Raw genomic sequence first — 25,202 nt, 5'->3', positions numbered from 1 at the left:
GCTTACAACACAAATCATTTTGTTTCAGGTTATATTTATGGGGCTTAGTTAAGGGTTTTTTAGTATCCATTAAAATCCAATGTTCAGAGGTTTATAGCTCAGCTGTTAAGGTCTTATCCCTAAGGATCAATTGTTTTGGGTGGTTTGGGGAATTATTATTATTATTATTTATACAATTCAGTTTAAATTGCTTAGCCTAATGTAAAGATGCAGAGCTCAAAAGCTAAAGAGTTATTGTTGCTTGGGAAAGAGGAAAGAAGGCTTTTTATTATTATTTTTCTTTCCTCTAGATAGTATTTCTACAACTGTTTTTTCTTTACGAATCAGTTGGATCTCCGTGTGTGTTTCAGTGGCCATTTTGTGCTCAGAGTTGCTGCAGCCTGTAAGAGAGAACAACCCCTGTGCACCGTTATCGAGACTGTATTGGTGCTTCTTTGTGTGCGTTCCCACTATCTAAAATAAAAATAATTTTCAGTTTAAATTATATAATTTTCTATAGGCCATGCCGTTTAGTTGGTGGAAGATGAGATCTATATTGAAGATTGGCGTGATGTGTCTAGGGCCTGATCCAAGTCTTAATGCTTTGTTCTTCTTCTTTTATTTACTAAGACCAAAATTCTCTAAGAGAAATGCGCTATTGTCCTGCACACTTTCTAAGCACATATAGAGAAACCTAACCCAACCGTAAGGAGGGTGCCATTGAACAGCCCAAAGAGATGGAGAGTTGGAGTGTTGACAGAAGCAGAAACTTATAATGATCTTACAGGTCTCTTCCAACCAACCTGATTCTAGGACTCTGTGACTTGCCTGGGTGGCAGTGACAGTGGGGACAAAGGTTGTGAGCCCAGCCCAACGCTGTCCTTCCTCCACCATGTCCTTCCTCCATCGTGTTGCTTTTCAACCTGCAGTGAAGTATTTTGGCGAGAGAAGAGTACAGAGTGTTACTGGGTCACTACCCACATGGGGAGGGTTGAGAACCTGACACGTAGGTCAACTAAGATATCTGAGAGTTGCATCTCATAAACAAGTATTTGAGCTAAATGAGCTGTCTGTCTTGGGAAAGAAGACGCTTATAATGCACCTTTCTGTGGAACTGATACAGTGGCTGTTCTTATTTAAATCCTTTTCCATTTTATCAAGCTTCCTCTGTGGCAGTATTTCCTAGCCATTTCTTGTTTAATTCTAAATATTCATGACAGTAATTCTATTTAAGTCCTATGTTGTTATCCGAGACAAAATGTCAACATTTTTATGACAAACTGCCGTGTCTGTTGCATGCAGGGGAGTTCCCAAGGAACCCGTTTGCTGCGGCTGACTATCAGTCTCTGATTGAAAACCTGATTGGTGCCAATAAATCGTGGTAGTTCTCATTTCCCCATTTAAAATGATCCAAACAGCTCAATAGCCATCTAAGATCTGTAGGCTGTTTTTAACCCATACATAATGCATCATCTCAATTATCATGCTTTTTTAAGTTCTAATTTTGGAATATCAGAACCTTTCCATCAAGTCAATAGAACATTGTTATCCTGGTTTTGCCCTTCTGTGTTGCAATCACGCAGGTTCTTTTGGGCCCTAGAGAAGCATCTTTTCATCCTCTTTCCCTCCTGCCACAACCCTTTTTGTGGATTATTCTTTTGGCTTTTTACTTGGCTCTACGAGCCGTAAGCTCCGGACTTTCCAAGATCTGTAATACGCAGTTACGTGCACAAGAAAACAAGTTGTTGTTTTCAACCTATTGATTCTGTTTTCAGAGTTAACTCAACCCTCACTTCGTTTTTCGTCTTGTAATTTCTATTTCTGGCAGTGATGGAGAAGGGAAGAAACTCTGAGACCCTAGACCGTAAAGCTGACAGCAAAAAAACGTTGAAGAGGAGTTGTCTGTGAGATCCTGAGGTCAAAATCTGGCCATCTGGCATTGGGAACAGACACGTGTGGAGGCGTCAGGCACCTGCCGAAAGCAGCTCAGCAATAGCAAAGCCTTCCAGGGTTTGCTTGCTGCTTCGCAGCCATCGCGTGGTTTTCATTTGTAGCTTCTCTTATCGAGCACAATTTCTAAATGAGGATGGTTGCTTCACTTTAAGGACGTACAAATGACTTGCCCTCACCTGTCAAGCATGATCCTTGTATTTTACCAGGCCCATTATGAACGCAATCTTTCTGTCGAAAATTTGCATACCTCCTTTCTTGAAAAGTAATGACAGCAATTTCTTTCCCTCCGCTCACTTTCTGAGTGTCTCATTTAACAGCACCTGTGAAAGCGACAGGCGCAGAGATGAGAAGTGAAAGAGAGCAGTTGATTAAATCATCATCAAGTCGGGCCTCAGAAAGTCAATTCTGCTTCCCGTCTGCAATGATATCCTTTTATCTTAAAGTAATGAGCTATGGCACTTTTGCATCGGGTAATGCGATAAGTTCTATTAGCATGTTCCATTTGCTTCACAAGCAAGGGCAAGTCATTTCAGCAAGCTCATATCACTGCAATCAAAGCAATTGGCTTCACAGGCAGAGAAGAAAGAGGAAAGGCTCAGGGTGATTTTTATGGATCACAACACAGTGGAAAAAATAGATTCTTGTATTATTTTAACCCGTAACATGCTTTGCTTCTTGTCCATCAGGATATTTTGATTTCATTAGCCTGTAAGTACCTGGAAGACTCAAATTCCAAACTGAACCTCTTGAGCTAAGACCAGGAGTTCTGGAAAATAAGAATCTTTTCTTCTATGGAGGCACTGGCTAATGCACTGTTAGGCACTGACTTCATTGAACACTGATTAGTTTAAGACTGTGCTATTGACTTAGTCCACCAGTATAAATACACATTTTTATTATTATTTACTCTTATTTTTTGAAACCTGACAAAGTACTCATTGTTGAGAGGATGCTAAAAATGACGTGAAGCACTGTTAATGGGCATCATCAGTTGAGAGGATGTTAAAAATAACATTACACGCTGCATATTATCTAGAGCCAGAAGGGCAGATAAGGAGGCAGCAAATGTACATTTGGAGTCCCAGATGCAAAGGTACGTTGTCACTTTTTCGTGTACTGCGGAACTGAGGCAGGGAGTTCATCCAACTGCAAAGTGGAATGATTCCTAAAATGAAGATTCGGTTGTGCACGTGGTGAGTCTAGTGCAATGCGGATGCCTGACTTGCGCAGGCGCTTTCTGAAGATGCTGAGCTGAGCTGAGTTACTCATGGCATCGTTAGCTTTCTAATGGGACACCTGGAAAGCCCATTTCATCTTCTGCCGACGCTGGTGGGAGCATCATCCTGTTCTTTGGGGACGGCTGGATTGGGTCTTAAGCGCTTGTGGGATCATTGAGCAATGACACCGTAAGAAGCCATCGGGAGCGATAACCAGGGGAAAGAAGTTGCGTTTTCTGTAGAACTGCAGTAATAGCCCAGTTTCAGCTCGGTTTCCAGGGAGCAAAGGAGAACGCGTTTCTTATCGGGTGGTTTATCTTGACCCTTCTCCGCGGCGGTGCCTGCAGGACTGAGGGCTCAGCTCCCTGTGGTCTACAGGAGTGTATATACCCACCAGCTGCCAAGGGTATATTCACATCCTATAGAAATATACGGTGGGTCATCTTTATCATGGATAGTAATGTAATCTGATGTTTTCATTTTAATATTCAAAATATAGTTCTAATCAGACCATAGTTTTGTTGCTGGTAGAACTAGAAGGAGCCACTAACTGTGTCATTTTGCTGTATAAAACAATCACAGAAGTCCCAGGAGTGAGGAATTAAAAAGAGTTACAGCTGAAAGTGGTTCAAAGTTCTCAATATTTTGCCTGTAAGTGGCCAAGATAACTCTAAATGTCCAAGACTGATACATTTCATCTGAAGTGAAGTAGTTTGGATAAAATGGAATTCAGATTAGAGGTCAACATTGTAATCTTTTGTCCAGACTAAGGTAATTTGTGTAAAATGGGACTTTTCTGTGAATAATCCGTAATTTTAGGTTTTGAGAAAGCAGACCTTAAACTTCTCAGACCATCTCTGTTTCAGAGTCATTCCTTACAGTGATTCACTGTGGATAATGGTGAAGAATTGCGAAGCAGACGGTGATGTTAACCAATTGGGGAGATGCTATATATATATGTATTTATATATATATATATAAAAGGTTCCTTGGCAAGGAGCTCCATGCTGAATGCTGCTTGCAGGCAAAGTCAGAGATAGGAATGAAAAAAGTTAATTTCTTGCTCTTAGTTTCTTTGTGACTGGGCCTGTCTCCATTTCATCAATTAGAAAATTGCCCATTTATTCCCTGTCTGGATCTCCTTTCATCTAGGAGGTGGGTTTTTCTCCGTTTTTCTTGGAAGCAAAGGTCTAATTGTATAGCTAAAATACCATCTTTGCCCTTTCCAGGGCTGTCAGTTTGTCATTGGTGGCTAGATGGACAAGAATATCGTAAATGTCAGTGTGAACATGGCTGAGGTCTGGGTTTTCCCTCATTTTCTTCAGATTTCTTTTCAGCAGACAGATGAGCAGAATCACTTTGTTCAGCGCCGGCGTTTCAGCAGCACTGACTCCTTTGGTGGCAATGATAAATGGATCCGCGATATGAAATAGCTGTTCCAGCAAAGTCCATTGAGCAGAATAGAGAACAATGCCCTCCTCAATGTCATTGTACATGATCTATTCAATGATTGCCACTTTTTGCACAAGAATGTGTTCAATCAGGCAGGTACATAGAAATCTGTAGTGTTGCTTCAGCCTGAATGAGCCGCTGAGGTGGCACAGACCTTTACTCAGCTTGATTTCTCTCCAGCTATTAAAATGAGCTCAAATTATAGCTGTAACCTCATAAGGTGTCTGATTTTTGAAACGTGGCATTGGGATCAGTCTCATTCTGCGGGTGCTGTGGGAGACGTGCTGTGCGTTTTGACTCTTGAGCTGGGGCAGGGGATTTGGGAGGTACAACTAGGCTCTAGCCCAATTTTTCCTTTTCTTCTACAAAACACAGGAGCAATTAAAGCCTTGCACGGGAATCGGAAAGTTCTTTTTGCACTTCCCGCTGCAGCGGTTTGTGTGCATGCTCCACATCACAGGGAATGCGTCTTGTGCTTTCACAGCCCCAACTGATAGCAGCCGTTTAGAAGGTTTAAGCTGGGGTGGAAAGTTGGTAAGAAGACCTTACGACTTCGTATGTTCCCTTCTCACTTGGGGTTGATTTTAGGAACAACTGTTTGAATTTTGACTGCAGTGGACATATGAAAATGTGAGTTGGTGGGTTACTGGTTCCCATTAGTGCTTCTTGAGCATGAATTTGCAGAAACACTGCAAAATGAAGCTTGAGCACTTGGCACATGTGTCAAGTGCCATGGTGGCTGGTAGCCTGCCCACGTCAGTTATTAAAGGTGTTTGAACAATTAAATGGTAACTATGGCCACTTAGTGCAAGTTATTGTCAGTCTGGTCTTGTTATTGCCTCTGAATATATAGGAATTAGAAACAACCTTAACGTTTCCATATGTTCTCTAAGATAATTTTATCTGTGGAGCTGGTTTTGAGTGAGCTTTACATATATGTCCCTTGCTTTGGATTTGGTTTGTAGTGCTCTAGGTCCTTTGGGAAAACTGTGGAGGCCGTTCTGCCCTATACAAGACTTTCAAAAGTGTAAAATTGCCATTTTGAAGACTCCTTCCTCTGAGGGGCCTGTCAGGCTGCGGTTTGAGGATCTCACAGCATTTTGTGCCCCGCTTATTTGAACACTTGGCTGTCTGTGGAGCTGTGGGTGCTCAGCAGTTTCGCTAATGTGGCTTTCATTCCGGTGCCTACGTGAGAGCCCAGGGCTGGTTGCTTGGGTGGGTGTTTGATGATGTTTGTCAGCTTTGGAAAGCTTGGCTCTGGGCTCTTCTCAAGCCTGGCCGCGGGTGCCCACAGCCAGTCATGGCTCGTGCTCAGTGTGGAGATAGGAAATGCCTTGAGCCTAAGAATCGGAGAAAGAAGCCGCTGTTTGTTTGGGTGTAGGATGTGTTTGTCACGTTATCACTCGCAGATTCCAGTGAAGTTAGTGGCAGTTACCCAAAAATCAGGTCATGCTATCTCTGAATGATATTTTGGACTCCCAGGTATTTTCAGAATATTCCGATGCAGTGTGTGCTCCGAGCCTTGATTTCCTGAAACGACGTGGGAGAACACTAGAAAGTTATTTCTTTGTAATAGGCACAAAATACTGAATCTCGACCCAAAGCAGAAGGCTGGTACAAAGCGTTTGCATCACATCAGTTGCAAAACAGTCTGGTGCTCTGAGAACCACAAAGCACTTAAATCACGGTACTTCTTTTCTATGGCCCCGGGAGGTAGAGAAATGCTGGAGGAACGGAGGAATTGAGTGAACGGTGCGGACTCGGGTCTTCAGATTGACCAGTAGTTCTGGATAATCAACAGTTGTTGGCTTTGGTTTCCAGAGCTGTTCTCCAGAAGCGGTTAGCAGCAAGCCTGCGGAAGATGGAAACACCTTTTGCTTTGGCACCCCTGGGAAGAAAATGCATCCAAAAATGTAAATGAGCACATCAGAGCGAGGGCCACTGGGGAAGGTGTAAGTGCAATACCCGGAGTGACTAAACAGCAACGTAGTCTCAGGCATGGGAAGAGCAAACAGTTGCTCCGGTTCAGCTTCCAGCCCGAGCAGCAAATCTCTTCCCCTCTTCTGCGAGTCTTTGTGGAGTTCCCCCTGCTCATAAATTGTCTGATTCTTACCATGAACCAGAAGACATCCATTTCCTTCATCCTCAGGGAAAATTCAGTTTAACGTCACTGTGCAAAACATGCACATGCAATGTGTATGCCTGCATACAACCATGTACATACTGAATTTAAATAGCATGCCCTTTCCTCCTGTCCCTCCTTTTTTTCTTTCATATAGCTTGTCCCTAAAATTCTGCCCTTGGAGCAGGGCAGCCCTGCTGGACGGTGGGTCTCCTTCCCGCGCGCCCCGACAACAAAACCTCTTTATGAGTGAAATAGATGCCTTGTGTGTGCAGGACTCCTGGCATTTTACAAAGCGGCGCTGGAGCCAGGCTAGGCAAACGTTAGGAGCTGTTTGCTGAGTGCATTTATTGCCTTTGCATAATTTATGAGCTGGAGGGGTTTGACCATCATTCGTCTCTGCCAGAGGCTGGCACAGAGGGCTCTGGGGGCTGGAGCTGTAAATTGGATGGTTCGCTCCTGCTGAGCTCCCAGCAAACTCCTCGGGTCAGTATGGGAATTTAATACCAGGAATGGAACTGTTTTCTCCGAGTGCCATGTGGGCCTCCGTGCAGCAGAGGCTTTTTTGGCAGCCACAGTGACTGGCCAAATCGCGAAGCTGTCAGTCACCGGGCATGTTGTGAAGGGAGCCTGAGCATTTTTAATCGGCTTGGCATCCATGCTGCTTCCATAATGGGCACCAGTAGGTCTCAGTCCTTCGCCATATGCTTAACTCTGGAGACAAGGTGCTTCTGGGTACAGCAGTAATTATTTGATGTGGAATTAAGCGGACCTTGAAATTAGAACTGGACTGTCGGAAAGCAGGAGGCTTAACACTTTGATGGAAATAGCTTCCCACCAACATCGCTCTGTGCGCTTTCTCTGCAGACTCGACGGGAGGCGGGTAACAGCTTTGCTGGCAAATTCAGATGTCACTGCTGGCAAGTCCTCTTCTCCCCGAGTACCTCCACACTGCAGCAAACACAAAACCCTGAGCTCTTTCCAAGCTTATGAGCTGGGGAAACTTAATCCATAGCGGAGGAGAGATTCCTTCAGCCAGATGAAAAACTGGTGAGGGAAGGAGAGGCTGCAAAGCGCTGTCACCACGGCTGGGTCATGGCACACCTACACGTGTGTCTCAACCCTCAGAACCCAGCGGCTCATAGATAGTCATTCTTGATGGCTTATATATCTTTTTACCCCTTTGCTTTCTCCTTTTGGAATCAGGCACTACCATCAGCGCTTGTATTGGAGTTTGTCTGGAGGGTGGGCAGAGGGCACAAGCAAATGGAGCAAAGGGTTCTGAGCTCCCTGTTTTAGAAGATGTGTCATGTGTTATAATGCATCTCAAACACATAGACCTCCAGTGCAGGGGGCCCAGAACCATTAAACCTTCCTGGCTCTAACCGAGCCTTGGAAGAAGGTGCTATAGCCCAAAAGCTGAATTTTTCTGACTATTAAATAGAGATAGGAAAGGGAAAATCTTTGACATGCTGTGATTTTTATGGATGAAAGTCTACGTTTGCCTTTCTGTAAATATAGGGCCTAGCTTTGCAAACCCCCCTACCTATACGTACCCATATATCAAAATCTCTTATGTGTAGTCACACTGAAGTCTAAAAGCATAATATTTACAAGGTAAGACTATGAGTACTTCATATAAATACTATACTGTTCCAGAAATGTGAATTTTTCCTTTTGTCAGTTAATCATACTCTCTTCGTTAACTTGGTCATTGTATGAGGGTTTCTGAATTCAACCTAAAACTCTCTCATATCTTCACGTTCCCTCTCATTTGTTTGTTACCAGAGTATTTAGGTGCAGCTAGTGCTGTATAAATAATTTTACTTATGAGGTAAATTTCACTTCATTTCTATTTGGAATTATCTGAAAGCAGATTGTAACTTTATCTCATCTTTGCTTCATTTAAAATTATTTGAAACATACCTAGAAATAGTTCTTCACTCTAATTTGTTGGTATGTAGCTCATTGGTGTGGGGAAGGCACCTTTTCACCCCCTGTACTGATGAAAATGAGGAAAGAGCCAGTGAAACAGAAAAGTTAGGATTAAAAAGCACACAGAAGATGATTTGTGCAAATCAAATACATACATTTGTGGGTGTATTTGGCTATGTCTGTTCACATCCCACTGTGTAGGTGACCTTTGGAATTTACAAAGTGTAACTAATTTTGAAGCAATATGGTTGTCTTGTGAAAATACTCAAGGACACATTAAATAGGATACAGATCCACAAAGGACTTAACCAATTTCTGTAACAACACAACACAGTCAGCTGGTCCTGAGGAAAGTCCTGTTCTCCTGTTTGGGGTTCCTCTGCTTTTCATCAAAACATCTACCACTAGCTCTGCATCTAATGCACAGACAATTCAGTCCTCTGGAATCTAAACTTGTAGTTTAAAAAGCAGCCCAGAAGGAGGTATTTTCCATGTTCTTCTGCTGTGGAGGTGGCCAGGTGTGACCACTCCATAGTTACCCAGAATTAGCTGGGATGAAGCAAATCTGGTCCAAGAGAGGCTGGGAGGTGCGGGTGAGTCCTGTTGTCCTCACAGTCCTGTTGCCAGCACAGCTTTTGTACTCCTAGCAAATAGAAACGTGTTGGGGGTTGCTGATGCTTATCTGCACTACAGGCTTGATTCATCTAGTCCTCTTGTATTTTTACAACAGTAAAAGTTATTAAAAAACCGAGCAATGGCACTTGATATACAGCAAGCTCCGCTAGTGTTACTGTTCAGCATTTTATAGTAATGTGTTTACTGTGATAGCCGGCCTACTCTTGAATTGTAGAGAACCTCAATGAATCAGTTCATTTGGCGTGTTCTTGCTTTCGCTGTGATCTCTGAATTCTTCAGCTCAGCAGCTGTAGGCAAAGATACAAGGTGAACCCTCTGAGTGGTCCTGGAGTAGGACCTGGCAGATGTTTCTCTTGTGGGACAGGCAAAGCTCAGCCCTTCCCGGCTGGGAAGCCTGTGAAGGTGATTTATTGGCAGGCGGTATGAGGAATACTGTCCAGCAATGGAGAGCAGCCTCTCATTTGGGCTTTCTTCTTCCCTGATCCGGTTTTGGACTCTGAATGTACTCAGGCACCATCAGCTCCTGTCCATGTGAATTCAAATAATGGAGGGAATTACAAATGGCTTTTGTTGTTTTCAGCACAATTTGTCATTAATTCAAACATACAAATGTGTCGTCTTCAACAACAATGTGAAGGAAAATCATCTACTGTACAGTAATGGAGCTTTTTCCTGAAGGAACCAGGTTTGGTGGCACAGGGTTTATGAGTGTTCCAGCCATCTCCTTCATAGAAATCTTTCCTATTTTGCTGTAGCAAGTTTCTCTTACCTGTTCTTTTTTCCTTTTTGTGTTTCAGTGTGACAGCGACAGTGATCAAGAAGAGAAGGTAAGAAAGAGAATCAGTATGGGAGCAAAAAGAATTGGTTGGATTCACTTATTCCTATTATTCAGTTATTTATTCCAAGTTTCTTTTTTGGCTTGATCTAAAGAATTCTCTATACAAAGAAAACACTTTGTTCCCTTTATTTAATTTTGGAATAGACCTCCAAGGGAAGAGGATTCTAATGAATGTTTTGGAGGCCACGCAATTCATCTTCAAACATACTGATGCCCTGGTTTGCGTGGGTTGTTTATGAACCTCACTCTCAATACCAACCCCTTCTTTGGCTCCATTTTCCTTTGGGAAGTTCTAACAGTAACCGAATATGTTTGTAACCCTCACGTTTGCACTTTTCAGCAGTTATTTAATCACTGCTACTGCCTGTTTTGCTTCTTTGCAGGCGAGGGACTTAAAACTTGAATTGAAGTGTTATAGTTGATATACATAGATATCTATTTTTTAGAAACATTTGGAAACTGTATATTGAAGTCAAGTGACACAACTTGCTGATAATTATCTCAGTAACTGAGGGTTTCTAAGTGGAAAATGGAAGAACTTGATTTCTAATGCTGTTTATTGTTTGAAAGTCTAATAGTAACGAAGAACTAGTATTCACATTGATGCACATTTTTATGTCTTATTTTATGTTGTGAACAGACTAATATCTACCTTTCTTCTTTGGCAAAAAGGAAATACTGATCGCATAAAAACTGGTCTAATTTCTTTATTTCCAGGATTTTGTGAATTTCATTTGTATATTGAGCTTTAAAGGATGTTTTGTAATGACTTTTGCCTCCTCTTTCACTGGAAAAATTGGGGGGTGGAAGTTGGGGGAGGGTAAAATGCTGCCTGAAAACATTGTTCATGTAATAACATTGGATTGTTTAGAGTTTGATGAGTGGTTCTGTTAAGCAGCTCCAAGTCAAGCCAAGAAGAAGAGTGATGACCATGCTGGTGTGCAGCTGATACAACAGAAACGAACAAATATGTTGTAAAATCCACCTTTCATGAATTCAATGAGTTTGTTATACGGTTTTGTAGCAGGAAGCTAAGGACATTTTCAGACACTCTGTATGAAACTGCCAAAGCGTTGCCCTTCAGCTTTTCCAGTAATTTCCCAAGTAGAGACTTTTTTCCCCTCATGTTTCTTAATAATTTGCTAACTATGTTAAAGAACTACTGTTTACTTTGAACTGCAGTGATTTCCCTTTCATAAGGGAACTAATCACTGGAGTTAATCAGTGTGACAACAGAAAGGGGAGGTTTTGTTGGGTTTTTGCACAGAATATTAACCTGCACTTTTAGATATGAATTTTTAATGCATTGCCATTACATTCCATCCCATGAAGTGATTATTCATTTTCAGGATGTTCCTTATGCAGTGGAAGATGATAAACTGAATTTTAGCTCTTGTGTTTATGGCACCCAGAACCAGGAGTGTAATTTCCTGCCAGGGCTGCATTTGCAGAGCTAAACCTCTGCGGGTTCACCGTGTTTCTCTCTTGCAGTGATCCCGTATAAAAAGACAGGCAGCTTTTGGGAATGGTGGCGGTGTGCTGGTTCAGGATAGATTTTGCAACACGGTACAAGAGAGACTCAAAATGTACCTCACACAGAATATCCCAGTACTTGCGTGGGAAGGATTGAAAATCCAAATGCGTATTTCATCTCTGTGATCTGTATTTTGTCTTCCCTCCTAATGAAAGGAGATTAAGTGTAGATCCAAATATCCCTGATAACTTAGCGCTTTTCAAATCCCAGAACCAGAGTTTTCTAGCTCTGGCCCAATCCTGGAGACAGCAGCTAACCCTGGTGTATTTATTCAGCCTGTGCTGGCAGCTCAGGCAAAGATCTAAAGGCTTGTTCTGCTGTTAATTTGAATTCAGCATATGTAGCCTGTTATAAAATGCGAGACATCATCATTTGAGCAGGTCAAGCATATTCAGATGAAGACAAATGGTGCTTATTTGATTTTCTTAAAATCAGGAAATGAAAAAAGTGCTCTCTGGAGAAATCATGTTCTGCCTGACTTAGATGATAGACCAAGGCATGTACCCCAGATAAGAACAGGCGCTCCTCTTGCGGTTTTTATCTCTGAAGGACGGTCGGGACTGTCAGCTCGCTGACATGTGCATTATCCATGTCATTTTAAACAAAGTGACCTGCAGAAAAGTGCACTCTGCCGTGACATGATAATGGGCTGTTGGATGACAGGTAAAGTACACACTATAAAGGAGGCTGTGTGTTATTCCTTTGTTTAACTGACAAGTAGAAACTTCTTCTCCTCAGACAGGCAGGATCTTTTAGATCTCTTTCAATAGGACCCAGAAGATTTTTGAATTCCTGCTTTAAATAAAATAACATTTTTAGGACCTAAAATTCCTATAACCAAAATGCAGTGGGAGGTGTGAGGGGACAAAACCTCTGTGCAAGAGGTTGATCGTTTCAGAAATTGTGCTCGGCATCCTCGGTTTTCATTAATAACCAGAGGAGCTGAGGGTAGTCAGCACGATTAGAAGTTTTAAGATCCTTGACCCAAATGTCTTATACCATGATGAGAGTTTTAGCCTCCAACTGTGGAGCTGTTCCAGTAGCCAATTGTCACATTGCTCTTGGTTGGTCCTGGGTCAATGTATTCCGTGGATTGTGGAGTTATTCTTCTCCCACCAGAAACATCTTTCTGGGAAGAGGAGTTCTACTTTTCTTTAAGACCATCTCTTGTGGGTTTTTATATACTGAAGTATCCATAAGATATGGTATATTGCTGCAAATAATTCTGTACTTGTTGTTTGGAAAATGGTATGGAAGCAGTTTTGCTTCATTTAGGATTTGTGAAGGCAAACCCACGCTGATCCTTCAGCGTGCCTGGGAAATAAGACATCCAGGAGAGGCTGAAGTAATGCAAGACAGGCACGTATTTCTACTAGAATAAATAAGACCTGGAATCTAGAAAGATAGACCAGTTCCTTTGAAAAAATAACAGCAGATGAGCATGATGAAAGGCGTGTGACGGACCGAGGTGGCTGAAAGGTGAGTCGGCTCAAGCGTGACTGGATGGGCCACGGTGAAGTAGGAGAACGCAGGAGCGAGCAGGACCTGGGAAGCTGAGGAGCAGATGAATAGTGAGTGGTGGCAGAGCAGGAAAAGTCATATCTCCTAGGCTGTGAGTGTTATTTTTTCCCCACTTGAATATGTATCTCTCTGGCTTTGTAAATCATTGTTGATACCTGATCTCTGTTAGGTGGTGGCTGTGCCTCCAATCCATCTTCCCCAGCCTTTAATTGGGAGCCGACAGACAGAGTCACTTTCTGTCTGTGTCTGCCCTCAAATGAGACGTTTCTCCAGAGGTTTCTCTGGAAGAAGAAACAAGGATATTTAATTGAAAAAATGGTGCAGCCCCTGCTTAGCAGTACTGTAGCTATGGCTGTGTCAGCATCTCAATTTTAGATGGCATGTTGGGGTGCATAATCTATCTATTTATATAGATTCATGCTCCTTCATTCCAATTTAGCACTCAGCACTGGGCCCGAGTGTTCAGAGTCGGCATTTTGCTCTCCTGTTGCTAAAACACCTGAAGAGGTGGTAAGTATGTCTGTGGAGGGAGAGTATATTTGGAGGACTTGCATTGGAATATGAAGCACTAATTCTTAGAGAGATGTCATTTTCCATCCTGGGATCCTTTCAGCAAATGCCGCTGGGATTTCTTACTGAATCAGAAAGACGTGTGGATCCCAGGGGAACTCACATTTTCTCCATTAAAAGTCTGTCAGTCTTACTCTTTGAGCAGGTCTCTAGAGCTGATAATCTAAAATTAGGACAAGCTACTGCACAGCTGACTAAGTGCAACTGCATTATCTTCTGATATCTAGATACAGTCTTTAAGATTATACCCATGGTAATTAATACAATATTAAAAACATAAGTGCCAACACGTAGTTTGTCTTCTGGAAATAAAAGGAAGTCTTGTTTGAAAAGATGTACAAGCAGCTTTGATAAGGAAGTCGAGTGCTAAAGATGAGGTAGGGAGGAAGGTCCTTTTTTATTTGCCATCTTTACCATTTTCTCTCACCACTGTTTAATTAGACTGATTTAAAAATAAGGGCTCAATCTGAGGCACTTTAGTGTTTTCTCAGTTCTTAGGAAAATATTTCATTGATCAAGGGCGACTGCTCTGCACTGTACACAGAGCTGTTGCTTCTGCCTGATTCAAGACCAAAAGAGACCCGCTTCTTGCTTGAGCATTATCCAGCTTTGATAGGATGTACAACGGCAAAAAGTTACTGCAATTGATGACTTAACTCTGTGTGTATCTTAGCGGCACCTGCTCAGTTCTCTCTTGACAAGGCTCTCGAATCCCACTGAAAGGTTCTTCCATGGTTGTGGCTGAAACTGCAACGCTGCTGAGCGGCTCTGCTGAGACGGTCTTTGCGTTGAGGGGACAGAGCAAAGGAAGGAAGGAGCTTGGTCATACCGCTGGTTAATTTGCAAGGTGTTGGCGTATGGTCCTGGGAGAAGACCAACAAAGCTTAGCCCAGCTTGGGATGGGGTTAGGATGAGTAGAGGTTGTACTTACTTAAGAACCTGTGCTGGTGGGAGCGTGTTGCTTGTGAGACTTCATTATTTTTCTGTTTGAAGAGAAAAATAATTTGCCATTGAGAGCACCCTGAGAGCTGAGGAATGATATTTCTTGCATCAGAATGTTTTTAATTATAATGCTAATACGTTTGATTGCATATAAAACAGCAAGGAACCAAAGGTTATGGCATGGAAAATATCATCAATCACTCTGGTATTCTCAGATAAAAGGGTGGTTGTTTGTGTGTATCTATACACACACACAGACGCATTCACATGTGCACCCTGTATGTGTTTCTGAAGTGCTTTTGGACAATTATTTTGTGTGTGTCCCTCAGAGAGAGATTTTGGAGTTGTATTGGCAGATGTTGTCACTCAGCTTAGGGTGTAACTGCATTTCAGTGTTTGGTAGTTAAATATGCACACCTACAAGTGTGTGTGTGTGTGTGTGTGTGTGTATACATTTGTGTGTAGTTTGCTTTCCAACATTCTTCTGGCTATGTTAAAAAACTCCATGGTTTTTACCCCTGCTTTACAAACTCAACTGGTTTAGGTAATTATAAATAACATATTTATTATAAGAAGAACCTGGGATGGGCATGCCTTTCAGTACCACTGATTACATGCCAAGTTTGTTGTTCATGACTTCAGAAGCCGTTTCCTCCCTGCCCTCCAGATCTGAAGTGTCCTGCTTGGTCTGTCGAATGAACAGAGCGTCATTTTCAGCCATGCTGGCCCATGTGTCAGTGCCGCTCTGGTGCTCCCTTTCCTCCAAAACACAGCAAATTGTCCTTTCTTCGGAAACAGTGAGAACCCAAAGCAACCCCTAGAAAACATAAGACCAAGGTAAAGAACAGCGCTGTGCAGCGCTGTGTTCTGTCTGTGCTGTTGCTGGAAGCAAAAGCTCCATCATAACTGGATTAACTGGTGATGAAATTGCTTTGTATATGGCTGCCACAGTCATAATTTTTGTGTCTGTAGACTCAGGCAGGTTGTATGAGGTGTTCTTGCGAGTCCCAGCCAGGGAATGGAAGGGGAGGGAGCTCTGGTGGGGTTGCCGTGGCCTGAGGCTCAGGAGGCGGTTTGACCGTGATACCGGGTGGACTTGGTGTGGGAGATCCAGCGGGACGGGGCGGGAGGCTCCTCTCCTCACACTGGGGAGGTTTGTGTGACAGGTTCCAGCTGGTAGAAGAATGCTGAGTCTTCATCAGGCCCATCCAGCCTCTCCTGGAAGGAGAAGGATTATTTACAATAACAAAAGGGAGCTGAATTCTTGAAAAAACGCCTTGGATGGTGGGTACCGATGTGTTCAGCAAACAAGGCTCCATGGGGAAACAGTGGCTGAGAAACCAATTTTAAGCAATTACCTCAGGTCATGGGATCTTGATATCTTACTGTTTGCCATATATTTATTTTGGCTAAGGACGGGATTAGAGAAATAGTTTCTCAGTATTATTCTTAAAACTGTTTCTGCAAAGCCAGGATGTTTCCCATCAGTGCGGTTTATGCCGCGTATTTGTACAGGTGTTGTCTTTTTAACTCTGGAAAATGCAGCACCTTCAACTTGCCTCAAGGGTGAAAGATCACACAGACTTTTTATGCTTGCAACTCAGGCAATCATCAAGTATTTCTTACTGTTTAAGGCCCATTAGGAGAAAAGATAAGGACCCTTTTTATTCATTTGATGTGCCACACAGAGAGTCCCTACAGCTAGAGCGGTTGGTAATAAAATGGGAGCCAAGCACGTTGGCTGTAAAAGATGCTGCGTGTGCTGCCGAGGGGAGCGACCGTGGTGTTGCAGGCGTGGGACGTGCTCTCCGGGCTGGCGGTGCCACGGCGCCTTCAGCCCGTGATTTGTCCTGTCCTTTATCATCTTTGTCACTCGGCAGCATGTTGTCATAGGTAACGTATCACTCCTCACTCCCCCTGCCCTCTCCCTCTTCCCCCGCCTGGCTCCCCTTTCGGTTTTTTTGTACCCATTTCGTGTAGAAAATTTGTATTTACTTTGGGAGTGTAATTTGTTCCTCATGGATAATGTGACCCTTAGCGGAGCTGGATCATGGGTTAGTTGAAGTGATATTTTCCGCTAATGGTAGTCGTACATCATTGCTGTCAGCTCGGGTTAGGAGGCAAGCACATTACAGCTCCATTTTACCTCTGCAGGCATCTGGGATTATTTGCCATAACTGAGTATGACATGACCGCACTACAGAGTGCATTAAAATTTTACTAGCTTCTCCGGCAAGTTCCTTGGCTCCAGCCTGCCTGCAGGCAGGAAGAATGATGGATACCTCGCAGGTCCTGACTCCTGCACCAAGGATACTCAATGTCAACGGCCCAAACAGGTTTTGCTCTCCCCAGGGCTTTAGAGCATCTTCTGGCAGTTGAGTAAACAGTGAAGGACTGAGACACGGGAGGCTGGAGCCCCCGAATACTCCTCCCAAGGCACGTGGGGCTTTGGAAGTTGGGACCCTGTCACATCAGGGTCTTGAAGTACTGCACAACCGTCAGGAGTTGAGAAATATCATTTACAAGCTGTCTTACGTGGTTAAAAATAAAAGCATAGTATGGAAGTTAAAGTTAATAGCAAAAAGATCCAGGAATGTGGAGTATTAAATTATATGTGTTGGAAATGTGTGTGTGGAACAGGCATGTACCATATGCAAATACACCAAATGTTGGTGTTATATTTTATGTGCCTGTTGCACTCCATTTTATGCTTTATGCATATATGTCCTGTGCAGTTCCATATATACAACTGTAGCAGTACATGCGTGTATTCATTATTTTAAATTTTTATTATTTTTGTATAAGCAATTACTGAGCTCGTGCAGGATCTTAGAGTATCGGCTATGGCATATATACACGTATAATATTTTGTGGTGTGTGTTTTTATGTATACACCTGCATACTATGAAAATAATATACATTATTTTCATTAAATGTATCTGTTTATATACATGTGCATTATTTGCAACGTGTCTGTTTATGTATATTGTCATTCAAAATTAGAGGTCTGGCTGTACGGAGAAATGTGTATTAGGGAAACTTAGGGGAGAGATTAAATGGAATGTATTAGTGATTTTAAATGCTTCTTGAGAAAGCATAATGTACACCCCAAGATAATTTTATTGCAGCCTCCTAGTGGTTTTATATGTATCTACAATACAGGTATGTGCTGCCCACAAGCTCTCCTCCCCACAACAGCACTAATATCTATAATATTTTCAAGCAAAAGGTACTTAATTATATAGTGTTTCTGTAAGGTAAGTAGGTGTTGTGTGTGTTTGAAATCCGAGAAGTTGTTCTGTCCTCATTCTTTCTTTGTGTGAATTAGCAGATGGAGGAAGAATGGGGAAAAAAGGGGTCGTTTCTTTGGCTTTTTTGTTTCATCTTTTGAAGTGTTTAATTGCATTTATATTCAAAACGAGGTGAGATAAAGTGATAGGGCTTATGGGCTCCTGTGCTCCTCAGCAGAAGGTTGGCCGGGTTCACGGTGTCCTGGACACCCGTCGTTCCACGTTCAGTCCGAGGTGCTCTCCGCTTTTTCTGTTGTTTGGTCTAGGGCAGAGTTTTGGGCTGTGGCACCGGGTTAGACAGCTCAGTATTTTGGTTTGGTTTAATGCATTCCTGGTGATAAATCTTCCTATCTTTATTGCAAAACTTAGGGCCAAACTTTACTGAGCCCAAGAGTTTTATCTGTGTATAGATTGTAGGATTTGATTCTCTGTAGGGGAGGAGAGAGGAAGAAGAGATTAAAGATTAAAGCTGATGATGTGCTCAGTGCTGCACAAGAAATAGATGAGGCCGTTTCAGACATCTCCAAGGATAACATGCAAATTCCTAAAGCCTTCCCCGCAGCTTAGATCACAATAAGAAAGACATTCCAAATGATAAATAGTTTTGCTTGTTCGCATTTTAGTGCTACATCTATTTCTTCTTATATGTAGCAAAACTTTTCACAAAGTAGTTCGGTGAAGGTTGTTAGAGTACGTGGCAACGCCAGGCAGCGTTTCATTTTCAGTGCCACCAGTGCAGAAGAAGGTAAATTCACAGTATGGTTTGCTGATCTCACGTGTAAATACAGTTGTAATTTCAAGTCAGTGAAGAAATAGGAGTATGTGTGTGTGGGCACACGTTGTACGTGCACACACACTCTTCCTCTGAAATCCAGCCTTTGGAAAATGTTATCCTGGGTGATGTGGATTTTAAATTGGGTTTAGAGTGTTTCGACTGAGACGCTTTCTTAAGAAGACGGTATGTCTGTCAACCTTCCACACGAAAATGAGATGAGATATCCTGAAAGGAAATCTGCGTGCCGAAACATGCTGGCACATTTCTTATTATCAATATACCTATATATAAATATTTGTTGATTAGTTGTATGCTTTATATGTGTATTTGGAAGTAGGTATTAATGAACAGGCATGTGTGTGTGTATGGAGACAGAAATTCAATCTGTGGATCTTGGAGTCTGGCCATGTCCAAACATATCTAGATTATAAAAAGTGTTTCTTTAAGGACTATATGTTATTATATGTTATTCAAGTAAAATACTCATATACACTTTATGCTATTGAATAACATCTGTTTTTCATAACAAATGAGATTTTATAATCATGTATGAGGCATGATCCCCGTTCCTGAATGTCTGTTCTCACATTGCCTTGAAAAGAAAAAAGTCTTAGGCTTGAGAACTGAGAAGGTGAGACGTTTCTTTAGAGGTTTCTTTAGAAAGAGAAGAAGAAAAAATTTATATAGTGAAGTTATGGTAATTATTTCATGTTTTTAAGAGTCTTGGAGGCCAAAACTCGTGTAACTGTCTCAGGTTTCTCACAAACATGTCCAAGGACAGGCTGAAAACAAGGAGACAGGAAATTAAACTTATGCACCAATGAGTTGAGAAGGATTCCAGCAAGTACTGCTGTGGGTTTCTGCATTTTTCTCTCCATCTGGCTCAGCACTAGTAAGGGTATTGTGGACTTGGAAGTGGTAAAATACAGCTACTGTGTATCTTGGATTCCAGAAATTCCCCAGACAGGGTAGAAGCGAAGAGAATAACACGTGGTCTGAGTTAGGGTTGGGCCTACAGGTACCAGCAGGGTCAGGATCCTTCTGGACTTTCATCCTTCAGTTAACACAGGTTCTGTGTGACCTCATCCTCCCTCGTCCCTCCCAGTACCCGCGGAGAAGGTGACAGCTTCTCCAAAAGCCCCTTTGCCGGCGCCTTGCGGTGTCACCCAGGAACGAGCCCCGGGTGGCTGGAAGGGAACACCCCGGGCCACGGTGCCAGACCTCAGGTTATCTGCTTCACTCAGACATGTTCTGAGAGTCAAGGAGATGGAGTTTTAAGAAAGGCAGTTGAGCAAACAATGGGTATGTTATAAATGCTTGACAGTAATGGAGTGCCTTGCGTAGCTGGTGTGGTGGTGGGTAACTCCATGTACGTGGTGTACGGTCAAAAACACGTTTAACTGGCTGGGTTGTCCCAGTCTCCCAAATTAATACCCACCATGAGGCTACTGCTGTCCACACTGAGAGCTGCTGGTGGGAGGTGAGAAATGGGGAAGAAATAGCTTAAGGTGGACCTGACGTGCTTTGCTTTGAAAATGAGAGTCAAATGGTGTGCGGTGACTCTGGACAGCCTTCTCTGAACTGCGCTGACAGTCTGGATCCATCCCAGGTGTTACAAAGGTGCCTGCTTTGTAATGTCCACCTGGTAGGAAGCACCAGGATGACCTTTGTGTCTTTAAAAATTGCCCGAGCTTTCTAATTCATGCCAATATCTCCTCTTAAAATGCACCACTGAATTTCTGGGCTTCGCAGGCCGTCTCAACGTCGCATTTAAGCTGACTCTGGACAGTCAGACGATATTAAACAAGGTTGTTCATTCATAACAAAAGCATCCTAATTGAGTTACATTATTACATTAACTGTAGCAATCAGATTGAACCAAATCACTGAGCGATAATGTCATTTTCCAGGGTATCATTTGTAGAAACCAGTTGTGCTGTAAGATGCAATAACTTACTTAATCCTGTAGAGTTTATGGTGACTTATGTGTCATCTGCAATTCCTCGCTTGCAGAGAAAACCGAGCAGTTAATGCATGGCTGTGAATGGGCACTGAGTGATGAGTTTATAGAGGAGCATTTAGCAGATCTTAGACAAACTGAAGAATGAGCGGTAGTCTGTAATAATCTCAGATGAAGGAGCTGTTCTAGGAACCGGTCAGACGTGCAGCTTTCTCGAATTATTAATTTCTGGCAACACGTTGGTGGTGCCGTTTGTTCAGGGGTTGATAGATGGCTGCTTTATCAGCTCTGGGTTGCCCACTGGGTACAAATTCTCAGCCAGAGACTGGGAAGGAGGATAGAGATGTTAATTTTGGACTGTATATGCCAAATGTTCACAAGTCACTTCAGTTGGAAAACTCTATTTCTGTCAGTATTATTGCATGTCACCAGGACTTTGGGGGGTAATTCTTGTCGTTAGTGCATTTACAGTGTTTTGTCTTGGTGTGTTTTGTGAAAACAGGATGAGTCCAGGGAGGAGAGGGCTCTGCTGGCGTAGAGCAGAGGAGGGTTTGGGACAGGAGAGGGTCAGCGCCATCAGCTCCAACTGACACTGAGGGCAACACTAGAAACCATTCCCCCTCTCCAGTTGATGTGTTTGTCTCTCGTCCTGCACCCCACTTCGTTCTGGCGTGCACAAATCATTTAAACTCTCAGTAACTCAGTTCCTCTCTGTTAGATATTTGTATGAGCTCAGTACTTTGCAGTGATCTCTGGTACGTCACACCTTGCGGCTGCTGCCGCCAAGGACATCTGTCAGAGCCAGGGCTGTTACATCATCTCCGACTGGTGCCCTGTCGAGGCCATCCTGCTTTGGAGTTCGCCTGCTCACAGGAACTAAGAGGCTTGGCTAATTTTCTGTAAAACACTCACAGTTCCTCCACTTCAAGGAGCTGCAGAGGTGGGAAGCGTTCCCATCGCTGCCTGAATGGATTCGCTTCTCTTTGTTACGTTCCCAGGTCTCTTTGATGGATGGTGTCGGTGCACCGGGATAAAGCAGACAGGCTGCAGGCTGAATAAGATCAGTTTTAGAGGGCACTGCAAGGAGGTTGAGTCAACACTGTTGTTTTCAACATGATAGGAATCCACAGTTTATTGTACTCGCAGGAAGGAACATGCTGGAAGATTGATGTTCATACTTGTCATATGTCATAAAAAATGCAATGGTAGAGAAGCTCCAGCACAACTTCTGTACAGCCACTACGGGGCTTTTGTTTCTCTTTCCTGGTCCAAGAATAACAGGAGCTCTGAACTTTTTACATGGTCATTGTTTGGGGCTCTGTTTCAGCATAAACACAAGGTTCAAGAGGGAAGATTTTCTGCAACTGAAGCCTGAAATCCAAATGTTGTTTTGTTATTTTTGTATTACTGTTTCTGTACAGCAGCCCTCCAAAAACTCCACATCAGATTCTTATTGACCTATGACCAGCACAAACAGAGAGAGAGAGAAACCATCCTTGTCTCCCAGACCTTTTGATATAAATAAATGAGATTGTGTGAATTGGAGGGGAAATTAAATCAAAAGAAATGAAATTAAATAAATCATTAATGTCAGTAGCAGTTCTAAGGAACACAGATCTCCCCGATACCATGCCTTCCATTCAAAACTCTGTTTTGTTTTGTTTTTTCCTATTGTGGTGGCTCCTAATGGTGATTCGTATGTTGCTTATGAACCAGGGACGTTGGAGCAGCCTGTGGACGGTTTGTGGAGCATCGCTGCCCTTTAGTGCCACTGGATTGTATAAGGGGCACGGTGTCCGCAGGACGTTTTGAAGGCCGGTGGTGACCCATTGTTGCAGAGGTCTTTTAGGATCCTCTGATGCCACTTGCTGTTGTCCCCGGCAGGTGTTCTGTGCAGCTGAAGTTGAGGAACGCGCTGTGGGAAGGGACAGGTTTGCTGCTAAAGCATCTCCCAGGACTGCTGGAAGGCAGCACAGTTCTTGTCCTGCATGTGGATCTCAGTGGGATTAGTGCCTTTTAGGATTTACTCTTATTAAAACCTGTATCATTGTTTCACACTTCATTTGGTTTGAGGGATGTCTGGAAGTGGGGTTCTCAGTTATGTCCTGGCCAAGTCTGAGATTTCTGGGGGTCTTGGGGTGCAAAAACACGAGGTGACCGCTTTGGCACCGCACATCTCTGGGTTTTTAGGTGGCGTGACAACCGTGATGCTTTCTAAGTTTCTTTTCTCTGCGTGATTTATATGTACGGTAACAAAATCCTTATTTAAATTAATGATTGTCTTTAAGTAATTTAATGCTTGTTTTTATTAATGGGAAACCTGACTAAAGAGCTTTCAGTTAGCTACTTTAGCAAATCATTACAAACTCCCTGCTTCTTCCTGTGATAACATTAATCAGAATGAACTCATTGGCTACTAATGCAGATGCTGTATGTAATTCAGTGTAAATTTTATTGTAAATTGCCATTAATTAGTGTCCACTTATTCTAAAGTGAGCACTGAGCACCCTGGTGTCAAAAATCAATTGGAAATAGGAGTGACGCTGCCCACAGACACTAGGGAAATGTCTAGAGCGGGTAAAAAAGCTTAAATATCTCCCAGAGATGGCAACAAAAGCTGAGAAGAACTGGACAAGGAGCACTCAGCCGTTCAAGATCTGGGAGCTCCATCCATTTCAAGAGGGACTTGTGTTCACGGTAGCTCAGAATGGACCCCGATGCTTCAGGGGCCACATGTACAGCAAGATATCTTTGTGTGTTTGTATTTCCTTACATGTACCGTTTTCCTTCCTTGGTGTAGTGTGATGGTGTGTTGTTCGGGCTGTGCTGTGGGGTGGATTGCAGCGGAAAACCTGATGCTTTGGGTAGAAAGAGCAGAGGGGGTTCCGTGGCTCCATGAGGAGCAGACTGAGGAGGCTCAGCTGGGCGGGTTTTGTGTTGTGTGGGGTTTGGGTTTGTTTGTTTGTTCTGTATTTTTCAATAGAAAAGAAGGTCTGAAGTTGAACTCTTTTACCCTGTTATTTGTCACATGGAAATGGTGCATTTTTCTGGAAGTTCATTCTTATTCATAAGAATATTTTATGTATATAAATTCACCAAGGTTTAGTCAAAACTTCCCATAACCATATTGCCCAATACATAATCTGTTTACTGCACTATTTGCTATACCAGGGAAATACATTAAAGCAAAACACATGGAATATGTAGAAACACACATGGAAAATAAATACATAGATAATTCAACAGGTGAGCAAGAACTAAGCGAAGCTTTAGTAATGCGTTAAGGGTGCTTTTTGAGTAAACACCAAATCCTAGAGCCAAAGCACCCCCTATATAAAATCTGGTCTAAAATGAAGCTTTTCTGTTAAAAACGTGAAGCTATGGGAAGGAGAGAGAATAACAAGCCAGAGCTGGAAGTGGACAAGAGTAAATGCTTCGATTCACATTGAAGTGATTCCTCCTGCCTGGTAGAATTTAACCTGCCCACACTGCTAAACTTCTATATTACACATTTCTGTCAGAATGTCAGGAGAAATGATAAACCTTCTCCAAGATGCAGCCTCCATCACATACAGTGAACATTCCAGCCAGGGTTTTCTTGTACATTTTTAAGACTTTTAGCTTGGTCTCTCAAGTATAAAGAATACCCTGCTTCATGACCCCAGCCTCTTGTTAGTTGAGAGATGAGATCTTTTCTTAAGCTGCGTCCCTTGTCTATTATATTTTCAGAATTCAAGGTTTCTCTTTAAGCTTCCTGGCTTACTGCCAAAAGCACAGGGCTTTGTTACCCAAAGAAATTGCCGTTTGATGAACGGGAAGTGGATCTCTGAAGCGGCAGCCGTGCCGATCTGCTTCCAGGTGAGGAAGAACAACTTTATAGGTGTGATCTCATGCTTTTGCCATTGCCAATAACTACAGAAAGAAGAGCAAAAATTGTCGTGGTCTGGTTTTTGTTAATTTGGAAAGCTGGGATATAGCGTAAAAGCAAAATACGAGCTGTAGTCATTCCCGCATTTTAAATGTTCTTTTAATCTCTAATGTCTATTATTACCTAGAAACCTACCCAGGAAAAAGGCACATCGAAGTAAATGGGGGTTTTGCTTCAATGTCGTCTGAAGAATCTGAGTGAAATGTAAAACAAAGAAGGAGGATTCAATTCATAAGTATATCTCTGTTAAATCACAGTCTGGAATACACAGGCAGAGATGTTGTATCGAGTGGATACCGTAGAGGGAATCTTGCCTGTACCGTCACGGTTGGAATCCAGCCAATGCAATAGCTGAAGTGGGCAGAGAAGTTGAGGATCGTCACTAATTTCTCTGTCATACCAGAGAGTCTTTCACCTGTCATCTAAGTGAACTACAACAATGACATGAGGCTTCCTAGAGATTCTTGTTGAAGAATTTCAGTGTTTTCATGGGACTGCTTATTTAGCACCAAAGATTCCAGGCCACAGCTAACCAGAAAAGTGATTCCAT

At 42.7% G+C, this 25,202-nt stretch overlaps 1 protein-coding gene across 7 annotated transcripts in view; it reads left to right on the top strand.

Moving 5' to 3' along the window:
* Positions 1-25,202, top strand: part of AUTS2 (activator of transcription and developmental regulator AUTS2) — a 716,369-nt gene that overhangs the window by 480,275 nt on the left and 210,892 nt on the right. For 6 of the 7 annotated variants that reach the window (XM_065036489.1, XM_065036490.1, XM_065036492.1 and 3 more), the window contains one exon: positions 10,092-10,121. The exons of the other annotated variant lie outside the window; for it this stretch is intronic. In XM_065036489.1, coding sequence (XP_064892561.1) covers positions 10,092-10,121 — 30 coding nt within the window. The remainder of the gene's footprint in view (positions 1-10,091; positions 10,122-25,202) is intronic. 7 annotated transcript variants of the gene reach the window in all.

The sequence above is a fragment of the Columba livia genome, chromosome 20, assembly GCF_036013475.1.
Source record: "Columba livia isolate bColLiv1 breed racing homer chromosome 20, bColLiv1.pat.W.v2, whole genome shotgun sequence".
NCBI lineage: Eukaryota > Metazoa > Chordata > Aves > Columbiformes > Columbidae > Columba > Columba livia.
This window is presented reverse-complemented; position numbering and strand designations above follow the sequence as displayed.